This window comes from Eretmochelys imbricata, chromosome 11, assembly GCF_965152235.1.
Source record: "Eretmochelys imbricata isolate rEreImb1 chromosome 11, rEreImb1.hap1, whole genome shotgun sequence".
Taxonomy (NCBI): Eukaryota; Metazoa; Chordata; order Testudines; family Cheloniidae; genus Eretmochelys; species Eretmochelys imbricata.
This window is the reverse complement of record NC_135582.1, coordinates 76,588,607-76,609,845: the sequence shown is the minus strand read 5'-3', so window position 1 is coordinate 76,609,845 and position 21,239 is coordinate 76,588,607. Positions and strand designations below refer to the sequence as shown.

Below are 21,239 nucleotides of genomic sequence, written 5' to 3'. Positions count from 1 at the left end.
GTCCTCTTCTACCACTGAGAATAGTCTAGATCCATCCTCTCTGGAACCACCTCTCAGGTAGTTGAAAGCAGCTATCAAATCCCCCTTCATTCTTCTCTTCTGCAGACTAAACAATCCCAGCTCCCTCAGCCTCTCCTCATAACTCATGTGTTCCAGACCCCTAATCATTTTTGTTGCCCTTTGCTGGACTCTCTCCAATTTATCCACATCCTTCTTGTAGTGTGGGGCCCAAAACTGGACACAGTACTCCAGATGAGGCCTCACCAATGTCGAATAGAGGGGGATGATCACGTCCCTCGATCTGCTGGCTATGCCCCTACTTATACATCCCAAAATGCCATTGGCCTTCTTGGCAACAAGGGCACACTGCTGACTCTATCCAGCTTCTCGTCCACTGTCACCCCTAGGTCCTTTTCCGCAGAACTGCTGCCGAGCCATTCGGTCCCTAGTCTGTAGCAGTGCATGGGATTCTTCCATCCTAAGTGCAGGACTCTGTACTTGTCCTTGTTGAACCTCATCAGATTTCTTTTGGCCCAGTCCTCCAATTTGTCTAGGTCCCTCTGTATCCTATCCCTGCCCTCCAGCATATCTACCACTCCTCCCAGTTTAGTATCATCCGCAAATTTGCGGAGAGTGCAATCTACACCATCCTCCAGATCATTTATGAAGATGTAGAAGGAGTTGGTGCTTTTCATTAGAGCTTTGCAGGAACCAGAAATTCCCTTTGGGGGAAATTCCATTTTTATTTTGAATCCAAAAGAAAAAAGAAGAAGAAGAAAAGAGAAACTTCCTGCAAAACCAAACAAAGGTTAATAATTTGGGATCAATTTAAATATTTATTTTCGATACATTGTAATGTTATATTCTGATTTTGACTATTTCATTTTATAATTGATAATGCAATATACAACAAGCATTTTTATTAAACAAAGTTGCTTCAAACTGAAAAACAAAAAGGGAACAATTTAACTTCATTGAAATGCTTCACAAAAAAAGAAAATCAAAGTTGGCACATTCCCATGCAAAGTTTTGATTTAATCAAAATAACATTTTCCAACAGAAAAATTGTTCCATTAGAATTTTTTTTTTTTGACCAGCTCTAATTTGCATACATGAGTGAGTAAAGGACAAGGGAAATCGCAGGGCAATGGGGTATCTACGCTATGGATTTCTGGGTTAACAAAGGGAGGAGTTAGTCTCAGTTTGGACTCATCACACTTAGTTCAAAGCTACTCTGCAATCCGCAAAAACCAAAGAATACGAGACTGTGCCCAGAAAGGAAATGCCCAATGACTAAGCCAAGTTCAGTCAGCCCATTTCTGAGAACACGGGAAGTGAAACTCAACTCCTCTCATGTCTCTTTCCTGCACTAGAAGTCATGGCTGCTGCAAATCCAGCAAAAACTCTCCAGGATGAACTGACCTGTCCCATCTGTCTGGAGTATTTTCAAGATCCAGTATCTCTAGACTGTGATCACAATTTCTGCAGAGCCTGCATCACCCAGTGCTGGGAGAGCTTGGATACAGATGTCTCCTGCCCTCAGTGCAGAGAGGCCTTTTCCCAGAGGAACCTCAGACTTAACAAGAAGCTCAGGAATGTTGCAGAAGCAGTCAGAGAATTGAGGTTGCAGTCAGTGAAGGAACCAGAAGCAGAGACATTGTGTGAGAAACACAAGGAGCCTCTGAAACTGTTCTACACGAAGGATAAAATCCTCATCTGTGTCGTGTGTGACAAATCCAAGGAGCACAGAGATCACTCTGTGATTCCTGCAGAGGAGGTTGCTGCTGAAGAATTCAAGGTAGGAATTTACTGACTAACCACCATTTTTATAGCTAGAGCCTTGGGAAACTCACCTGCTCTGCCCCTCCCACCACATCCCAGAGACACAAACTCCCTTTCATTGCTTCTCCCCTCTTGGGGCCAAGGAAGCAGTAGGATGCTGCTGAGGCTGTCCTCTGGGCACACATCCCCATCACGCTTTCCCTGCAGAACTGCTCACGCAGGCAGGAAGGGAGCCCCACCCTCATGAGACTTAGCGGGGGCACTGAAGTGGTGCTCCCATCCTACAGACCCTAGCAAGTCTGTTTGATAAAATCAGGGGTGGGATTGCAGGAAGCAGGGACTGGGTGGGAGGGAGCAGCACAGCAATAGGGCACTGTAGCAGGGTCACCGCCTCCAGCGTGCCCCCTCATGGCCCAGGGCGGCTCTGCAGAGGCCCTGCCTCAGTTTCCCTCTGAGGTTCCCAGAAACAATCCACAAAGGGTTGTGGTCAATAACACCCCTGCTCTCCCAGCAGGGACTCCCAGGACTTTTTGTCTGGAGTTTGGCCTTATCACCCTGAAGAAGGTCCAAGGCCTCCTCTGCCTTTTACACAGACCTCCTCCCTCTGGCCCTCCATAGGCCTCTGTTTTGGCTACCCCAGGCCTGATTGGAGCACATAACCCACCTGTGATGGGTTCAGTCACAGAGACGCCCTCGTGACGGTCACTCGATGTGCTGGGGATACCACTGAGAACAACCCCCCTGCCAGAAAAGGTACCCCTTCTCTCCTGTCTTGCTGAGTTAAGACACTCCAGTCAGCTCCAGCACAGACCAAGGGGTTGGGCCACACCCCCCTGCAGTTTACTGAGAGGGAGATTCCCTCAGCCCAGGGGCTTCTCAGTTAACAGGGACTTTCCCAGCACACAATATTTAGTCTTTCTGGGAGACTAAACCCAAAATAAATCTGTTTTACTCTGTATAATGCTTATACAGGGTAAAATCATAAATTGTTCGACCCCTATAACACTGATAGAGAGAGATGCACAGCTGTTTGCTCCCCCCAGGTATTAATCACTTACTCTGGGTTTATTAATAAACAAAAGTGATTTTATTAAGTATAAAATGTAGGATTTAAATGGTTTCAAGTAATAACAGACAGAGCAAGGAAGGTCACAAAAGTAAAATAAAACAAATTCACAAGTCTAAGCCTAATACATTAAGAAACTGATTACAGGTAATATCTCACCCTCAAAGATGTTCCAATAAGCATACTTCACAGACCGGATTCTTTCCTAGCCTGGGCCCAATCCTTTTCAGACCAAAGCTGTAGTTTATGGCCTGGGTCCAGCAACCTTGAGCCAGCTGAAGACAAAAGGGAGGGGCTGCAGGGCCTTTTATATTCTCTTTCTTGTGGGTGGAAACTCCTTTGTTCCTTTGCAAAATCACAGCAACAGTATGGAGTTTGTAGCCACATGGGCAAGTCACATGTCCATGAAAGAGTCAGCTTTTTGCAGGCGGACACCATTGTTTACATGTTAATTTGAATGTTCCCAGGAAAGCTCAGGTGTGGACTGGCGTCTCCCAACGCCCATTGTTAATTAAATGTTTGCTGATGGGCCACTCATATCTTATTTCCCTAAATTCAGACATAGAAAAGATACATGCAAACAAATAGGATGAATCTATTCAGTAGATCATAACCTTTGCAAAGATATGTTACATGGCATATTTAGCATAAAGCAAATTCCAGTTATGTCATATTTATAGTCATCAGCATATTTTCATAAAAATATGGAGTGCAATGTCACACCACCCACTCCTGGTCACTGGTCCTTCTTCATTGTCCCCACCTGCGTAGGAGAGCTGTCTATGTCACAGGTAGTGCTGAGACCCATCTCCCTTTCAAGGGCCAGCCACCCTGTGACCAGCATTGTCAACTGTCCACATCTCCTAGGGCCACAGGGAGAGAGTCCCCGTCCTGCGGATATCAGTTTGGGAATTTTGGCCATAGATTTCGGTGTGCAAGCCTTGTGCCCATACAATTTTCTGTGTTGACATTCATAACAATATTTAATAGAATGCACTGGTTTCCCGTTGCAGTAGCATCTACGAGTCCCAGTGAGGGATTAGGGGCTTCTTGTGCCAGGCACTGTACAGACAAGTTAACCAAAGGGAGCTCACAGTCTAAAACCAGGACCATGTGCAGCAGGTGGATAAAGAAACAGCCTGGAGTGGGAGTGGGGAACTCGTAGGGATGGCTGAGTATATAAGTGATCTCGATAGTCTGTTTGCTGCCCGTTTCCTCGGTGCAGCGTGTAAGTGCCCATACTTTTCAATCTAGACTGTTTTAGGTGCTGGAATGGCAGCAGGCAGGAGGAGGAGTCCATGGCCCAGTCTCCCCTCCCTGCTGGGGGCTTGGCAGGGAGGTCAGAATTGGGCTGAGGGCGCTGATACCCCCTTGGCACTGGATCCCAAATGGTGGGTTGTGAAACTGCCAGAGGGTCATGGGAAGGTGGTAGATGAGTGGTGGGCTTAGTGCACAGGTGAGACCCTGGGGGGAGAGGGATTGCAGAGCTGAGCCCACCCTACACTCAGCCGCAGTGGTGACTCCTGTCCCACGGGGCTGGGTCCAGCTCTCCACAGAGGGAGTTATGGCCAGAAAGAACCCCGTGGGCAGACTCCAGCATGAAGCTTCTTGTCCCGTCTGTGTGGAGTATTTCAGAGAACCTGTCACTCTGGAGCGGGGGCACAATTTCTGCTGAGCCTGCATCATCCAGTGCTGAGAGAAATCAGGTATAGCCATCACCTACCCTCAGTGTACACAAACTGTGAGCAGAGAAATCCCAGGCCGAAGAGGCAGCTGGCAGCTGTCATAGAAATAACCAAACAACTGAGTTTACAGGTAATAAAGGATGCAGGAGGGGAGAGGGTGTGTGGGGAACACCAGGAGCCTCTCAAGCTGTTCTGCGAAGAGGATCAAACTCCCATTTGCCTAGCGTGTGACAGATCCCGGCCTCACCGAGATCACACAGTCGTTCCCATAGAGGAGGCTGCAGAGGAGTACAAGGTAAGGAATTGCTGTCAAGTTTAATGAGTTATAGCTTTGGGTTTAATTACCAGTTAATTTAATCACATGTTGACAGTCACAGGTATAACGGCATCATTCTGCTTTGTAAAGCCTTCATTGTATGAGAGATGCTGTAAAGGGTAAATGATGGGGCAGTGTGGCAAGCCAGGCAAGAGATGAAGACTTTACATACAGATGTTTGATGTGGGATCTTTCATCTGAAATCCCGAATCCTTTTCGAAACTGCCTCCCACTGGTGAAATAAGGCAATTTTCTGCAGAACTGAAGCTGCTAAATGAGGAGTGAGGTTTAAATCACAAGAGCTGCAGGCCAGTCTGTGTGAGAGTGCTGCCTTCAGACTGGAGAAGGGGGAGTTACAAGCTGTGGTTATTGCTATTTGTATCATAGTATTTATTATTATTTACTTACATACAGACCTCAGACAAGATCCGACCTCTACTGTGCTGGGCCCTGCACAAAACCCAGTGAGGGACAATCCCTGGCCTGTTTATAGTCTAAGTAGATAAGACAGACAGAGGGTGGGAGAGGAATCTGAGGCACAACAAGGGGATGGGACTTGTCCAAGGTTACCGAGCAGCTCAGTGGCAGAGCTGGGAATAGACCCCAGGTCTCCCAGCGCCCAGTCCAGTACCCTAATCTCTAGGTCATGCTGCCTCCACAGCAGTGATGAAGTGTGGCCATTAGGAGGGAACAACACCTTGATAAAGGTCCTAGGCCCAGCAAGGAGATGAAGTTTCTCCTTGGGATTCTGAATTCCCACGTTGCTGGTCTGCACTAGAGGAGCTCGCTGGGCTGAACACGGGGTGGCCCCTGAGCACCTTGAGCTCCTGCACAAGAGGGCTCCAGGCAGTGCCGGTTCCTGTCAGATCTCTTTGGGATTGAACGTGATTGCAGCAAAGCTAACCCCTGGGTGGGGCTGCCCCGCGTCAGTCTGAGGGACCAACCACAGTGGCTCCATTGGTCCTCACGCTGCTCTCCCCCGGCGAGAGCCAGAACCCGCTGCTGCTGGCAGCTTTGCTGGGAGCTGTGGAATAGCTGCCCAGGCGGCATTGCCACGGGAAGGGCTCAGGACAGCTCGGACCAAGCCCAACCGTTCTCAACAAAAGCCAGAACGTCTAATGGGGTTTGCCCTAGTGCTACGACCAGTCCCGTCCAGCCAGTCCCATCCACGAGGCTTGAGAGCTTACAGTCAGTGGGAGTTGGGCTCCGCTGAGAATCCCAGCCCAGATTTCTCACCCGGCAGGCTTCTGGGATTGCTGTCACTTTGTCAGTTAAACCTTCTCCAAAACAGGTTGTTTCACACCGTGAAAGAAAATCCAAGGGTGTGACCCCAGTTTCATGTTGGTGTAAATCAGGGGAGACATGAGGTCAAATATAAAACATTCCCAGGCTCCATGAATATTAATATGACTTAAAGTCCTTGGTCTCGCTGATGTCATAACCCTGCTCGGTTGTCCTGTCATCAATACGGTCAGTTGTTTGTTTATTTGTTTGTTTTTGATAAGGGTTGAAAAGGTTCCCCCCCACACACACACTCTGATCTACCAAAATAAAAATCAAACCACCCAAAACATTTCCATTTGTTCAGGAAAAGATCCAGGCCCATTTGCAGACTCTGAGGGAGGAGAGAGAAAAGTTTCTGGGATTTAAAGTGACTGGAGAGAAGAGGAGCCAGGAGTATCTGGTAGGTGCCCGTCATTTTTCACCTGCATTTGTAATGAGCTGGATGGAGGCCGTTCAGTCCTGGGTAAAGCAGAATTCAGTTAAGTGGGGAATAATCACAAGTAAATCAAAATGAGTTGTTTTAGCAGGAACTATTACTTAGGCTTACACCTTAAACTATTGTTCTTATCTACTGTGTATTAACGACTGTTAGTTTAATTAAACTCACTTTATAGGGAACAATTTACATTGATGAACTAACAGAATTTTGAATTAGAAAATCCAATGCACTAGAACATAAGCCCCAGGGACACGTGTTCACTTCTCAGTTTTCAGCCTCTCTAAGCCCAGAGTTTGGAGGAAAAGTTCTTTGTTTACTGTTTTGTGTTGCAGCCTAAATAGAAACAGGTATTCCTTGGTGCCGTGTGTTGGTTTCTTAATTGAACAATTATCCCTCTGCTCCTCTCTGGTTTACAGTCCCTTTGTGCTCATTTCCCTATTCCTGTCATTCGCCTTGTACACCTTAGGCCACGGTAAGGATTTCTTGTTTTACAGTCCTAGCTATTTTCTTATTTTCACTACAGCTCACTTCCTCCTTATTTCTTAAGTCTGTTTCTCTTTAATTACACTTTATCCCTTATTACACCATATTTCCTTCATATTTCCTTCTTACGTTACTTTTCTCATAGTTTTTCGAACAATGCTTTTTGAATAATTTCTTATATTGCAAAGGCCTTGTCCACACTACATAGCTTTCAGTGACATGGCCACGTCAACACAGCTGTGTCACTAAAAGTCGGGGAGCGTAGCCGCTGTTTGTTGGCTCTTTTGCCGACCAAATACTCCCACCCCCAATGAGCGGCGTTCGCGTTTTTGACAGGAGAGCGCTCCTGCCGACAACGTGCTGTTCACACTGGCACTTGCTGCAACAAAACGTTTGTCTTTCGGGGGGAGAGGGTTTAGCACCTCTGAAAGACAAAAGATTTAGTCATTCAATTGCCAGTGTAGACATAGCCTTAGAAACTCCAGCTATTTTTCCTCTTGTTTAACTGTACTGTTCTTCCTTTTACTTTCCCTCTTTTCCCCACCTGCCATTCTTTCCTCTTACTGTCCCTTTGGTGGCTCCCCTACTGTTCCTATTACCCTCGTCTTTCCTGTTCCTCCTGAACTGGGCTTCAGCTCTGTTCCTGGCACCCCCGCGACGATGCATCTCAGCCACTGTGGTCCCTATCCACGGGCTCCCCACTTACTGCGTCCCTTCTTTTCTGGTGCCAGTCGCTGCCTGGCTCACTGCTGGCCTCTCTCTCTCTCCCAGCACTGGGAAGCCTCCCGCCAGACTCCACCAGCTGTTTCTGCTGCTCACAGCAGCACTCCAGGGGGAGTGGCCACCTCCCCCCACCCCCGCTGTTTTTTTCCCTTTTATTTCCCCCCAAAAAACAGGTGCTGGAACTAGGGGTTCTGGGGGTGCTGCCCCTGGGCTTGAAGGAGTGGTAACAACACAAATACATGGCTTCCGCCTTCAGCACCCCCCTATAAAGAGCATTTCAGCACCACTGCCCAAAAACTGTCCCCAGGCTTGAGCTCACCCCACCTCAGTGGTCCTGGAATACTTGGCGTTCTCGAGACTTCTCCCGGAGCAGCTGGTTTGGGCTCCCCTTAAAAAAAAAAAAATCTAAATCCCATGAGGCTGCCTCTGAGCCACAACCTGGCAGTGCTGCGTCCATTGCCCAGCAGCCTCCGGTACTGGTGGGGCCTTTACACACTGACATGAGGCGTGAGGTGTGTCTGTAGGTAGAGTCCTTTGTGGCCTTGGGGAAAGTGAGCGTTTGTCAGTTGATCCCTGATCCTGGGACACTGTGTGGGTGTGTGTACGTGTAGATGCCTATGGGGGGGGCCTGTAAAACCCTCTCCCTAGAGAAGGGTAACATCTTCCTCTTCACAGTCTATCATTTCATTTCAATCAATGAATCAATTTCCAGCTTTTGTGGCTTCGATGAAAATCTTCCCAAGGTGAACTGAACGTATCCAGTGCAGCGCTCGATGCCTGAGTCTGTACGTTTTTATTGAATTGTTTCCTTCTTTTCTTCTCTGTCAAGGTAATTCTGTGGAGATCTGGGAACCTAACAGAACTTTCCATTGTCTGGATTTTTTTAAACGGGGGGCGGGGAATTGGGTAGAACCAAAAATGAACCTTTAAAAAATTTTGAGCAGATAAAAAAAATAATATTTTTTCTTGGACAAATGACATCTTTCACTTTGATAAACTCAAAATGTTTTGTTTCGATCTGGACCATTTTTTAAAATGATATAATTATATTAAATATAAGGAAATTTTAATAAATTTATTTCAAATAAAAAAAATCAAGCTATTTTCTTAAGAAATAGTTGAAATAAATGTCTTGATTTTTTCAAGATTTTTATTTATTTTTTACCAAACAGCAAATTTACATGAACTCATGAAACATTTCAGAGGTGACAAAACTGCATTTTCCCTGAAGAAAAGTTTAGTGCAAAAAAATTTCGCCTAGATCTAGTGCTGAGTCCTGAATCCCACTGCCTTGGGGTCTCTATCTCTGAGGTCCCTGATAACACACTGTCCTGACCAGGTCGCACATGGAAATATCTCCGTAAGAGAGATAGAGGCCAAATGGGAAGGTGTGAGAAAATCCTCTCCCTCGTGGGATACAGGGCATAGTCTCCCACAAGGTATAGTCAAGGGTTTGATGTCTTAGAGTTTGAAAAGAAAGTCTCCCTCCTGCACACTCAGCACTCCATGCAAGGACCCCAGGCTCCGTCCATGTCCCTGACCAGCCCTTTCCCTACTGCTTTACAGAAACAGACCCAGGCCCAGAGGCAGAAGATTGCATGTCAATTTCAGCAACTGCGGCAGTTCCTGGAGGAACAAACTCCTGCTGGCCCAGCTGGACCAGTTGGACAAGGAGATTGTGAACATACAGAATGAATATTTCACTAAACTTTCTAAGAAGATTTCCCATCTCAGTGAGCTGATCAGTGAGATGGAGGAGAAGGGTCAGGAGTCAGCGAGTGAATTCCTGCAGGTGAGACCAAGTCAGAGAAACATCCCAGATCCCAAACAAAAGGACAGCTCCTGAATCCTGGACACTGGGGTCAAGCGGTCAGAGAGGACAGCATAACTCAGTGTGTGCATTGCACAAATGTGAGTTACAATTGTTCTTTCAAGAGATAGAGACACTTTTATATTAGAAATGGAAAAGCCTCATTAGCTCAGGGTATCCATGACCCTTGTCCTTTTTACCCTATATCTGCAAAATCCCTTCCCTGAGATCCCAAGTGTGTGACTCAGGTAGGCCTGAGATTCTCTCTCTCTCTCTCTGTCTGTCTTTTCTAGGACATTGGAAGCACCTTGAGCAGGTACGTGGCTCTTTCTCACTCCCACACATACTTCTTATGCTGGAAAAAAGCTTGGAAACCATGTTAACACCACATCTCCCCAGGGTCACACAGCAAAATGGGTGGGGCAGGGTCACATTTTGGATACCAATCTCCGATTAACTTAATCCTGAGAGTCTCACCTTTTTATAGAAGAGTCTGGGTTTATCTATTGAATTGGATGCTACATCCCTGGGGGACTTGCTGGCTCAGGATTCTGGGGACGGAATAGGAGTGCTGAGGTACTGGTTACCATAGGCACCCATGGGAAAAAATTAGCAGGTTCTCTGCACCCACTGACAACCAAGGTCCCCATGCCCCCCCGAGCGTGCCACGTTCATGCTCCTCCCCCTCCCTCTCAGCGCTTCCCTGCCACCGGCCCGCCACCAAACAGCTGTTTGGCGGCACTTAGGATGCTCCAGGAGGGAGGGGGAGGAGCAGGGACACGGTATGCTTGGGGGAGGAGGCGGAGAAGAGGTGGGGCAGGGGCGGGGACTTGGGGGAAGGGGGTGGAATGGGGGCGGGGTGGGAAAAGGCAGGGCAGGGACATGGCCAGGGTGGGGTGGGGGTCCAGCACCACCAGGCAGAGGGAAAGTCAGCACCTATGCTGGTTACAATTTAACCCAGGTCTGCTGCGATAAAGAGAGATCCCACCTGAGGACTGTTTGGAGACCAGTGTGGAATGAGCTGGGTAGGGGGGAGTTGGTGTATCAGTCTAGTTCCTAATGGACAGATTCCTACAGCACTTAGCACTGGAATCTCCTATCCATCAGAAGCATAGAGGCCAGGGAGTGAATTGGCCATGGAGACTCAATTCCCCTTTTAACAAGAAATTATAACGTATCACTAAATGAAATATAAGAATGTGAATTTTTTTCTTTCCAGGTGTGAGAAGGGGAAGCTCCAGAAGTCAGTGGAGATTTCTCCTGAACTGGAAAAGGGGCTCAGCAATTTCTCCCAGAAATATATTGCTCTTAGGGAGACTCTGAGGATGTTCAAAGGTACTAAGACAGGACCTAGGAAGGGAAAGTGGAATATGCCTCTGAGACTGGGAGGAGATGGGCTCTGGCCAATTAGATGACATATCTATTTAATAAAATGTGGAAAGTAGAGAAATTGAGCAGATGTAGCAGGGGCCCAGGCATCAGGATGTTTCAAATTAATTCATGATTTACCAAAGGTCACAACATTAAGGTCCAAATTTAGCCAAATGGCCTAAATTGTGCCCCTTGAGTTTATCTCTCCCAGTTACAGAGCTGGCAAAGCCTGTCGGGCCCAATGAATTAGGGGTGATTCTCTAGCTGGATCTCAGGACTTCCCTAGCCTGTGCCTGCACTGCCCTCTGAAGCCACTAAATAGGGGAGTCACAGATTGGCCTTCTCTATCCCTTTGCCAGTTCAGGATGAATTTGGCCCATTGAGTTGACCCTCTTCCATCTCAGATTTCCCCACTTATAAAATAATTTTATCATTATTCATATTTCAGTCTATGGAGGGGAAAGGGCCCCATTGCGCTGAGCTCTGCAGAGTGCTGAGTAAATAGACCCAAAAAGTTTACAATTCAGAGCCCTGACTGCAAATTCTTAACATCCCATGAATGTCAAAGAGACCAAAGTGTGCAAAGCTACTTTCGCCCTAAACTTTTTGCAGGATCTGGGTCTAAGTTATGGCACAATGCAACTGGTGAATGAGACAAACCAGCTGGGGTTGGGGGGTGGATGATGAGGGGAAAGGATATCTCTCCTAGAGATTGCATCTCACAGGTGGTTGTGTGGCTTAATGACAGTTGACTCCATTGCTGTGAGACGTCTGAATAAAAGAGGAAAAAGGAGGTTTCAGACTAGTTTATATTGATATTAAAGCCCTAAGTGTGTGTCTGTGCCTCGGTTTGTTTTTTGGTTGTAATTAAAACACAGTTATATTGGTTTAGAATAAGAATGCGGTTACACATACGACAGCATGAAAGCTCATCTTTCTTATCCTTTGCCCCTCCAGCCACTCTGCCATCTGAACTGGAGACAAAAAGAGAGAAATCCCTAGGGTCACGCAGATTGGGTGAGATTTCAGCTGGAGACTATCTTTAAATTATGAGAAAATTCCCACAAAAATATGTTGATAAAATCAACCAAACTGACAGCAGTCATGCCATACACAGCCCTAAAAATAAAAGCATGTAATGCTAAGGAGATCCCAAGCTGAAGTCAGACAAACAATCCTGAAGCCAATTGCCAACCTTAGTGCTGAGTTCGTGCCCATGCCAATGATCAGAAACACTCGCACTGACCAACATCCAAACACCTGAACACTGATCCTGGCATTTTCATAGGCATTCGTTGACCTTTTTAATGTTATATTCAGAGTGATGAACAGAAAAACCTCTCCCCTGAGGGCTGACACATCCCTCTCCTTTGCCCCTTCTCCAATATCCTCCCTTTCCTGTGGGTTCTTCCGTCCTAAGTGCAGGACCCTGCACTTATCCTTATTGAACCTCATCAGATTTCTTTTGGCCCAATCCTCCAATTTGTCTAGGTCCTCTGTATCCTATCCCTGCCCTCCAGCATATCTACCACTCCTCCCAGTTTAGTATCATCCGCAAATTTCCTGAGAGTGCAATCCACACCATCCTCCAGATCGTTTATGAAGATATTGAACAAAACCGGCCCCAGGACCGACCCCTGGAGCACTCCACTTGACACCGGCCGCCAACTAGACATGGAGCCATTGATCACTACCCGTTGAGCCCGACAATCTAGCCAACTTTCTACCCACCTTATAGTGCATTCATCCAGCCCATACTTCTTTAACTTGCTGACAAGAATACTGTGGGAGACCGTGTCAAAAGCTTTGCTAAAGTCAAGAAACAATACATCCACTGCTTTCCCTTCATCCACAGAACCAGTAATCTCATCATAGAAGGCGATTAGATTAGTCAGGCATGACCTTCCCTTGGTGAATCCATGCTGACTGCTCCTGATCACTTTCCTCTCATGTAAGTGCTTCAGGATTGATTCTTTGAGGACCTGCTCCATGATTTTTCCGGGGACTGAAGTAAGGCTTACTGGCCTGTAGTTCCCAGGATCCTCCTTCTTCCCTTTTTTAAAGATTGGCACTACATTAGCCTTTTTCCAGTCATCTGGGACTTCCCCCGTTTGCCACGAGTTTTCAAAGATAATGGCCAATGGCTCTGCAATCACAGCCGCCAATTCCTTTAGCACTCTCGGATCCAACACGTCCGGCCCCATGGACTTTTCACGTCCAGCTTTTCTAAATAGTCCCTAACCACCTCTTTCTCCACAGAGGGCTGGCCATCTATTCCCCATGTTGTGATGCCCAGCGCAGCTGTCTGGGAGCTGACCTTGTTAGTGAAGACAGAGGCAAAAAAAGCATTGAGTACATTAGCTTTTTCCACATCCTCCGTCACTAGGTTGCCTCCCTCATTCATTAAGGGGCCCACACTTTCCTTGGCTTTCTTCTTGTTGCCAACATACCTGAAGAAACCCTTCTTGTTACTCTTAACATCTCTCGCTAGCTGCAGCTCCAGGTGCGATTTGGCCCTCCTGATTTCATTCCTACATGCCCGAGCAATATTTTTATACTCTTCCCGGGTCATATGTCCAACCTTCCACTTCTTATAAACTTCTTTTTTATGCTTAAGATCTGCTAGGATTTCACCGTTAAGCCAAGCTGGTCGCCTGCCATATTTGCTATTCTTTCGACACATCGGGATGGTTTGTCCCTGTAACCTCAACAGGGATTCCTTGAAATACAGCCAGCTCTCCTGGACTCCTTTCCCCTTCATCTTAGTCCCCCAGGGGATCCTACCCATCCCAGTTGTGCACGTCTCTCTTTCAGTGATATAGAGGGCGAACATTTTATGAGTTTACCTTGTATAAGCTTTATACAGAGTAAAACGGATTTATTTGGGGTTCAGGCTCCCAGAAAGGCTGAACACTGGGCGCTGGGAAAGTCCCTGTTAACTGAAAAGCCCCACGGCTGAGTGAATCTCAGTTTCTGTGAACTGCAGAGGGGCGTGGCCCAACCTCTGAGTCTGGGCTGGAGCTGAATTGGAGTGTCTGGCTCAGCAAGACAAGAGTGGAGGGGCACCCGTTCTGGCAGGAGGGTTGTTCTCTGTGGTACCCCAGAGCATCAAGTGACAGTCTCAAGGGGGTCTCTGTGACCGAACCCATCACAGATACTATCTATGGAGAGGGTGCAAAATAGACAGAATATTCATGATGTTAATTTGATAGTCCCCAAATATGGCTTGCGGTTGCCATATCTGTCACCCAGAGTTCACAGGTGAATGTTATACACTGTCCCTATCATCGCTGAATAGGGCTGAACACTTCTCACAAGCACCTTGGGTATAATGGGTAATGGGGAGGGGGGGGCTGGTTCTCTGACACACCAAGGACTTTTCATGCTGCTCCAGTGCAGTGCCCTCCCTGACTGCTGTAAGGATGGTGTAAGGGCCAGCAGGATATGAAAAGAGATCATTGCCACTGTGCAGGTAAAGTCAGAAGTCAGATAATGAAGAGGGAGAAGGAGGCAGATAGAAAAGTGCAGGGGGCAGAGAACCAGCCATTGTGGAACTGAACAGAAAGGGGGGGTCTCTGGGCAGAGACTCAGCATCCAGAGCAACAAAGAGAGCTGGTTAAATTAGCAGAATGGAAATCACAGCAGGAGGGAATCAAAATGTCTGTGTAGCTGTGGGGACAACCCTGGGGGTGCCATGGGATACGATAAGACTTTCACTGAGGGCACAGAATGAAGAAGGTCTCACTTCTCACCCCTAGACGGCTATGCCTAGTGCAGTGTGAATGACTTGTGGGTTTTAATTTCATAACTGGAGAGTTGGGAAGTCATGATTTGTTTGTGGCTGAAGAGTCTGATCTGTGACTTACATGGTCCAGCGGTGTAGTGTAGCGGAATTGTGTAGTGTCCCTTTAAATAGTTTGTGAGCCCAGTAATGGCGCTCACCATGTTCTATGTCTTAGAAGCCTCCAGTCAGAGCAGCAGCGTGTGTATAGATAAACACCATCACTAGGACACAGCTGTGCTCTGCGGTTTATGGTCGTTGTGTAAAGAGCAAAAGACCAGGGCTGGATTTAGGGGCAGGCAACCCAGCCAACCACCTGGAGTGCCAGGATTGGTGGGCGCCAGGCTCGGGGGGTGCCAGGCTTGCGGTCCTGTGTCTGTTAGTGACAAAAGGGAAAACAGAATGTTTGAAGTGAAATGTTTCAAGTATAGATGTTAGTACATTCCAGTTATTCCTACAATTAAAAATTTTCTTTGAGGAAACTTTTTTTTTTTTGCTTATATAGGCATGAATAGATACAGATGTACAGATCCTAGCATGCACATTTATTGTCTTATATGACAGGGATAAATCATGCATGCAAATCGTGCATCAAAGCCATGAAATGGGCTACAAATACAATAAAAGAAAAGTATTCAAAAATTTAACAAATGGAAGGGGGGGGCAACAAAGAAACGCTCCTCGCCGAGGGCACCATTTGGTCTAGGGCTGGCCCTGCAAAAAGCAGACGTGGTTTACGAGACAAGGCAGTGAAGCGACGTGGATGGTGATGACCAGCAACAGAACATCAGCAAACCCAGCGAGGAGCCCAGAGCTCCTACCTGACACCAGACTGTGAACCTGTAGAGCGAGGCAGAGAGCGACGTAGCCGGGCAGAGCGGAGCTCACTGTGGAGCCGGGAGAGAACAAGGGAACCTTCCCCATCATCGTAGCTGGGTCTGGGGAACAGGAGAAATAACAAACCAGATGGTGAGTGAGCGGGACGCGGTGACAGTGACACAGGGCAGTGGGGAGGAGGTAACAAGCACCAGAAGGGAAGGGATTTCCCCCACAGGTCTCGCCTGCCTGGCTCTGAGCAGGGTCAGATGTCACTGGGCCAGCAGCCGGTCCATACCACACTCACACCATGGCTGCACCTGTGGAGATGTCTGGTGTAATTTAGATTGCCATAGGACATCTACACTGAACACATCACCGGCCACCGACAGTGCCAGGAGGCATGAGCTGGAGCGACATGGTGCATCAACGATGAGAGAGGGACCGAGAGACTTTGTCCGTTGGACCATATGAACTGGAGCCATAAACTCACTGAACGTTAAATCTCTCCAAATGAGGGTCAATCCATCCTCATCATCGCATTCACTCACTGTACTCCACACCTGAACATAGCCATTATATGAACAACATACCCTCATACCTCAATGTCTGTCCTTTGACCCGTTAACCTTTTACCCCCAATCGGGGATATTGCAAATTATGTATTCCTTAGCCACCCGATCTTAAACCGAACTTCGCACCCCTTGATAATCTGTACGTTATTCCCTGATAACCTGAAACATCTGTGCTTAAATTCTCTACCGTTCACTTTTTTAAAAAACATCATCTTAATAAAAATTTTAAATCTGTAAACTCTCCAGGGCAAGGATGGTTCCTCACTAGTGGTGTGTCCAGGGCACAGCACAATGGGGCCCGCATCTTGGTTGGGCCATTTAGGTGTTACTGTAATATAAATAAATAAATAAATAAGAAAGGAGGTATTAAGGAGAGCAAGTGAGTGCAAGCAATGCCTCTGAACGTGGTAGGAATGGCCCCTTATTGCTGTAGGAGAAAGCAGCGCCATCTCCCAGCCACACCTGTCTTGGGTGAGGGCATGGGCAGTAGGTATCACAGGCCAGGGAGGCTCAGCCTCCCCAAACAGCCCAGCCTGCCCAGCCCAGCCCATGCTCTGCCCCCAGCCCCCACCTGCCTGCTTCCAGTTCCCTCTTTTCCGCTGGGACTTGGGCAGGGGCAGCCAGCATGTGGCTGGGACTTGGGGCAGCTGGGGCCGGTACAAGCACCGGCCTATGGCCAGGACTCAGGGTGGTGCTCCGGGGCTGGGAGTGGCTGGGGTGGCCTGGGACTGGGGGGGCAGTGGCTATGGTGGGGGTGCACCGGCAGGGAGGGGGGGGGACTTGGGCAGAATGGGAGAGGCCCAGGGCTAGGATCCTGCAACGGGCAGGTCATGTGCTGCCCATAGGTGAGGGCTCTCTGAGGAGCTCCCTAAGAGCAAATCAGCCCCCGGCCCCAGTGATTTTACATGTCAGTGACCCACCCAACATCTCCAGGGTTGGTGCAATGTCAGGGTTGAATTATGATCAAGGTCACCACATCTCTGTGGCCCCTCACTGCCGCAACATTTAAACAATTCTAAAGTGAGATTCCCAGAGGCGGTATGGTCTGTGGTCCTGTCTCTGACAGCCGGGAACACGTAGCCTGTAGGGTCCTTAGGCTTCCTAGGTGTGTCTGCAATCTGCGGGTACCGGGTGTAGGAGTGCCCAAGTGACTGCATATGACGGGCATCACCTCTGGCTGGCTGGGGGCTCACTGGAGGGCTCGTGGGTCTCTTTTTGGAGTCTTTTTCCTACGTTCACCCTCTGGAGAGAGAAGGCTGCGGCGCTGGCATGCATGGCCAAGGAGACTTGGGACCAGGTCAGTCGCCTCTTGGATGGCTTCCTCCGTACGGAGAAGTTTTGATTTTAGTTCCTGGTATTTTTCAGGATCTGTGTGAAGGGGTGTACCGGCCCCTCGTTAGGCCACCAGGGACAGACCAGTCGCTGCAGGCCTCAGAAGGCCACGTCCCCTCAGCCTTGCTGCACCCGCTCCCAGTGGAAGCGGCAGATAAAAGGAGGCGGCCCAGCCCAGTCTGGGCCGGCTGAGGAGGAGGAAGGACGTGTGTTGCAAGCTCCTGCAGAGAGGCCGGAGGCTCCCCAAGCAGTGGGAACCTGAGACCCGGACTACACTGTGAGCAGCCAGGCAAGCGCAGAGGTTGACAGGGATGCTGAGCTGCGGCGAGCCGGGAGGTGTATGAGAAGCGCCCTGGGGTAGGAAGTGACCCAGGGAACGTAGTAGGAGCTGATGGTTCATCCCTTAACGTGGAATTCCCTGGCTTCATCGGGCCCTGGGTCGGAACCCGGTGGAGCTGGATGGGCCCGGGTGACCCTGCCGCTCCCCCACTTCCCGCTAGGTTTGGCTACTGTTTGTTCTGCCCGGCCCAGAAGGTCAGGAACCCGAACTGTTACTGTCAGCCACAGGCAAGAGGCTCGGAGGCTACAGACTGCTTGTTCTACCCTGCCTGTGGGTTGATATTTGCTCAGCCCTGCCAGGGATCCTGAGACCCCACTGTTGCAATGATTTGATCCCACAGGGAGTCCAGACACGTGTGTGACGGCATGGGCGGCGGGTGAAACCTGGGCTTGGGGAAGCTAGCCCCTGGCCTGGCCCATCCCTTCTGCCTGAGGCTCTTCCCCTCCCACCAGAGCCCAGAGCCCCACCCTGCACGGCCACCACCGCCTCCCCCCACCCCCGGGCTGCCTGAGTGCCCCCAGCCCCAGAGTGCCAGGCGGGTGGTGCAGCCCTGCTCCCGCAGCCCCGGAGCACCAGGCAGTTGGGGTGGGTGGCGTGGCCCCCCTACCCCAGTCCCAGAGCACGGGCAGTTGGGCAGGCAACATGGTCCCCCTCCTCCAGCCCTGGAGCACCAGGTGGGCACCTCCCCTTAGCCCCAGAGCACCCCCTCAGCCCCGGAGTGCCAGGTGGGAGGGCAGGCAGCATGCCCCCCCACCAGAGCACAGGCCGGCCCCCACTGGCCCCAGCCTGGGGCCCTGGCCATGGGGGGGAAGAGCCCCCCACAGCACAGCACCAGGAAGCAGGAAGAGGCCTGGGGGTGGCGCGTCAGTGGGGCCATGCAAGGCTGTTTGGGGAGGCTCAGCCTTTCCCGGCCTTCGATCCCCACTACCTCTGTGTGAGGAAGTGTACGACCTCCACACTGGATCTATGAGCGTGGCCCCCTTTGACAAACAGCCCCCCACCCCCCATCACAATCTGACGTTCAGTTGGTGAGAGAAACCATTAAAACGTGAGTCTACAATTCCCTGGTCCTCTTTGCTCCTAGACTTAGGGCTAGATTCAGAAAGATTTAGGCGCTTTTCGTCAGTAAAACTTTCGTTGGCCCAGGGTGTGTTTTTTTCAAACTCTTGGCCGACCCAGAAGTTGTACTGATAAAAGTGAAGCGTAAACACAACCCTGGAATGTGACTCACAAAAGCCAGCACACTACGCATGGAACTGCCTACGCTAGACACTGGGAGGTGCCAGCCACAGCCAGGAACCCTCTTTGGAGATACCCGCCTCTGCTGGTTTTGCAAGAAGCCAGGGGGAGCGACACTTCCCTCGCACCTTTTTAGCCCCCTGGTTAGAGCGCTCACCTGGGATGTGAGCGACCCAGGCGACAGCCCCCCTCTGCCTGAGGGTGAGAAGGGATTTGGACAGGGATCCGCTCTTTTTAGGAGCGTGCTCTGAGCACTAAGCTATGGGATACTGTGTTGCGAGGCCCCGTCAGTCTGTCCTATTGAAGCTGTTGCCCTCTGGATAAATAATTAAAGCTGAATTGGAGCAGGGGGACTGGACTCTGGTCTCCCACCTTGTGGGTGGGTACGCTAACCACCCTCCGATAGCGTCAGTCTCATGCGTGTGTTTTCTTGTGCTCTCTCCCTCTCCTTCAAAGAGTGATCTGGGCCAGAGCCTGAGAGAGGGAACATAAACTTGAGTAGGACCCGCTTGCCGGGGGGTTACAGCACTGACCAGCGTCCAGGCCTGTGTCCCCAGTGCAGCTTTAACTGGAGAGACAGGGAACGCCTCACATCAGCATAGCCCCATGGTTCGAGCACCCTCCTGAGTCACCAGCTGCCCGGGGGCTCTTACCATAACCCAGTTGTGGCTCTGAGGCCCCGTCCCCGTCTGGAACCAGGTCGGGGGAAGAGCCGTGCAGACAGCTGTGGGGAGCTGCAGACCCCCCACCTGCCCTGGCCTGGGGGATGGAGGGTGGGGATATGGGCTGGGGGCTGTTCTCAGGCCCGCCCAGCCTGGGCACACGGGGGGGTCTGTGGCTCCCCAGCCCTGCTCTGGCTTCCAGCTTGGCTGGGGGGCGGGGCCTTCAGGGAAAGAGGCAGGGCAGGGGCGGGGCCATGGAGGGAGCAGGAGCTCCTGGCCCCCCATTTTTGGGAAGGCTCCGCTCCCCTGTGCTGAAGGCCTTTTCTTCCCCTGGTTTGTGACTTGCTCCGGGGCTCATGCGGGAGATAGGCACCGGGCGCCTACAATATGGCAGCAGGGCACGTGCCCAGAGACAGAAACATAGTCAAAAGCTTAGGTGCTGAGTGAGTTTAGACCCCTGCATTTTCAGCTGGAATTTTGTGCGCCACTGGGGAGCCTAAAACGGGAACTTGGCCTGGTGCCTAAACCCCAGACTTAGCTGCCTGGCTCCTTTTGTGCCTCGGGACCTTAGTAATGAAGGGAAGGGAAGAGAAACACACACACGCACACGCCATCATAACCTCACCTAAGGAAAATGACATAGGGTCATTACCTGCCCATCGCATCTAACATTAAAGAAAGCAGATGAGAGGAAGGGAGGCCAGCACTGTGGATCTCTGAATTTGCATGGCCACTTCCACAGCCTTGTTTATTTTCAGAGTAAGGAGGTGCCTGTTGACCCCTATGGCCTTTTGGCAGTAACAGCTCATCTAGATTAAGTACTCTAAGGAAATCTCAGCCAGAGCCATTTACCTGGAGCTCCCCTACCTGCTGAATCCCGGAGAGACCTTTTCCAGCTGTTTCTGCCTCTGCAGGGCGCTCCTACCCACAGCCATTTGAGGAAGAGTTGGTCTCACAATTGTCCATTTCCCTTGCTGAGGCTGTCTCATCCATTCCATTCAGGGAGTCCTGGAGCCCAGGGGCTTGAGGCCGGATTCTTCATGCTTTATTGATTCATTTAAGGTATTTTAAACTGTCCTGCTTCCTGATGCTTCCACCTGCTGCAAAAATGAAAGTAAGAAACCGGCTGGAAAATTACAGTCATAGACTCCCTGGCACACGTTGATTGCTGCACAGAGATCAAAGTTCTCTTAAAGAGGCATACACCTGCAGTAAGTACCAAGATGGCAGGTCAGGTGCCAGCAATCTCAGTGATCCATGTGAGCCAACCTGGGGTGTGTCAGCCCTGAAACCTGCTTTTCCTCCTCTCCACTGATCACTATAACAACAATAAATTCTGTTTATACCACACCTTCTGCCTCAGCTTTCTGCTCCCGATCTGAGCAGCTACTCAAAGTTTGGGGCCCTGTGGGTTTTTCCAGGTGGGAGAAGAAATTGAAGGTGGAAAATGATATCTTTGGGGCAATCTTGTTTATTTACAAGGAATGGACAAAATTGGGTTTCCCTGAACGTGGAAGGAACCAGCAACAGGTTTC

General features: G+C 49.6%; 1 protein-coding gene and 1 long non-coding RNA gene across 2 annotated transcripts; one reads left to right on the top strand and one right to left on the bottom strand.

Annotated features, from left to right (window-relative positions):
• The first annotated feature begins 1,378 nt into the window (after positions 1-1,378).
• On the top strand, positions 1,379-12,005 carry LOC144271881 (zinc finger protein RFP-like). The gene is given in 9 exon segments (XM_077829486.1): positions 1,379-1,798; positions 2,401-2,477; positions 4,453-4,828; positions 6,438-6,533; positions 9,345-9,415; positions 9,417-9,570; positions 9,882-9,904; positions 10,808-10,923; positions 11,917-12,005. Coding segments are annotated over 9 exon segments (1,422 nt in total).
• A 3,265-nt stretch (positions 12,006-15,270) lies between these two features.
• On the bottom strand, positions 15,271-20,825 carry LOC144272265 (uncharacterized). Its single transcript, XR_013347526.1, has 2 exons — positions 20,557-20,825; positions 15,271-15,678 (listed from the first exon to the last, which is right to left on the bottom strand). It is a non-coding gene; the product is annotated as an uncharacterized LOC144272265 (long non-coding RNA).
• Positions 20,826-21,239: the final 414 nt, after the last annotated feature.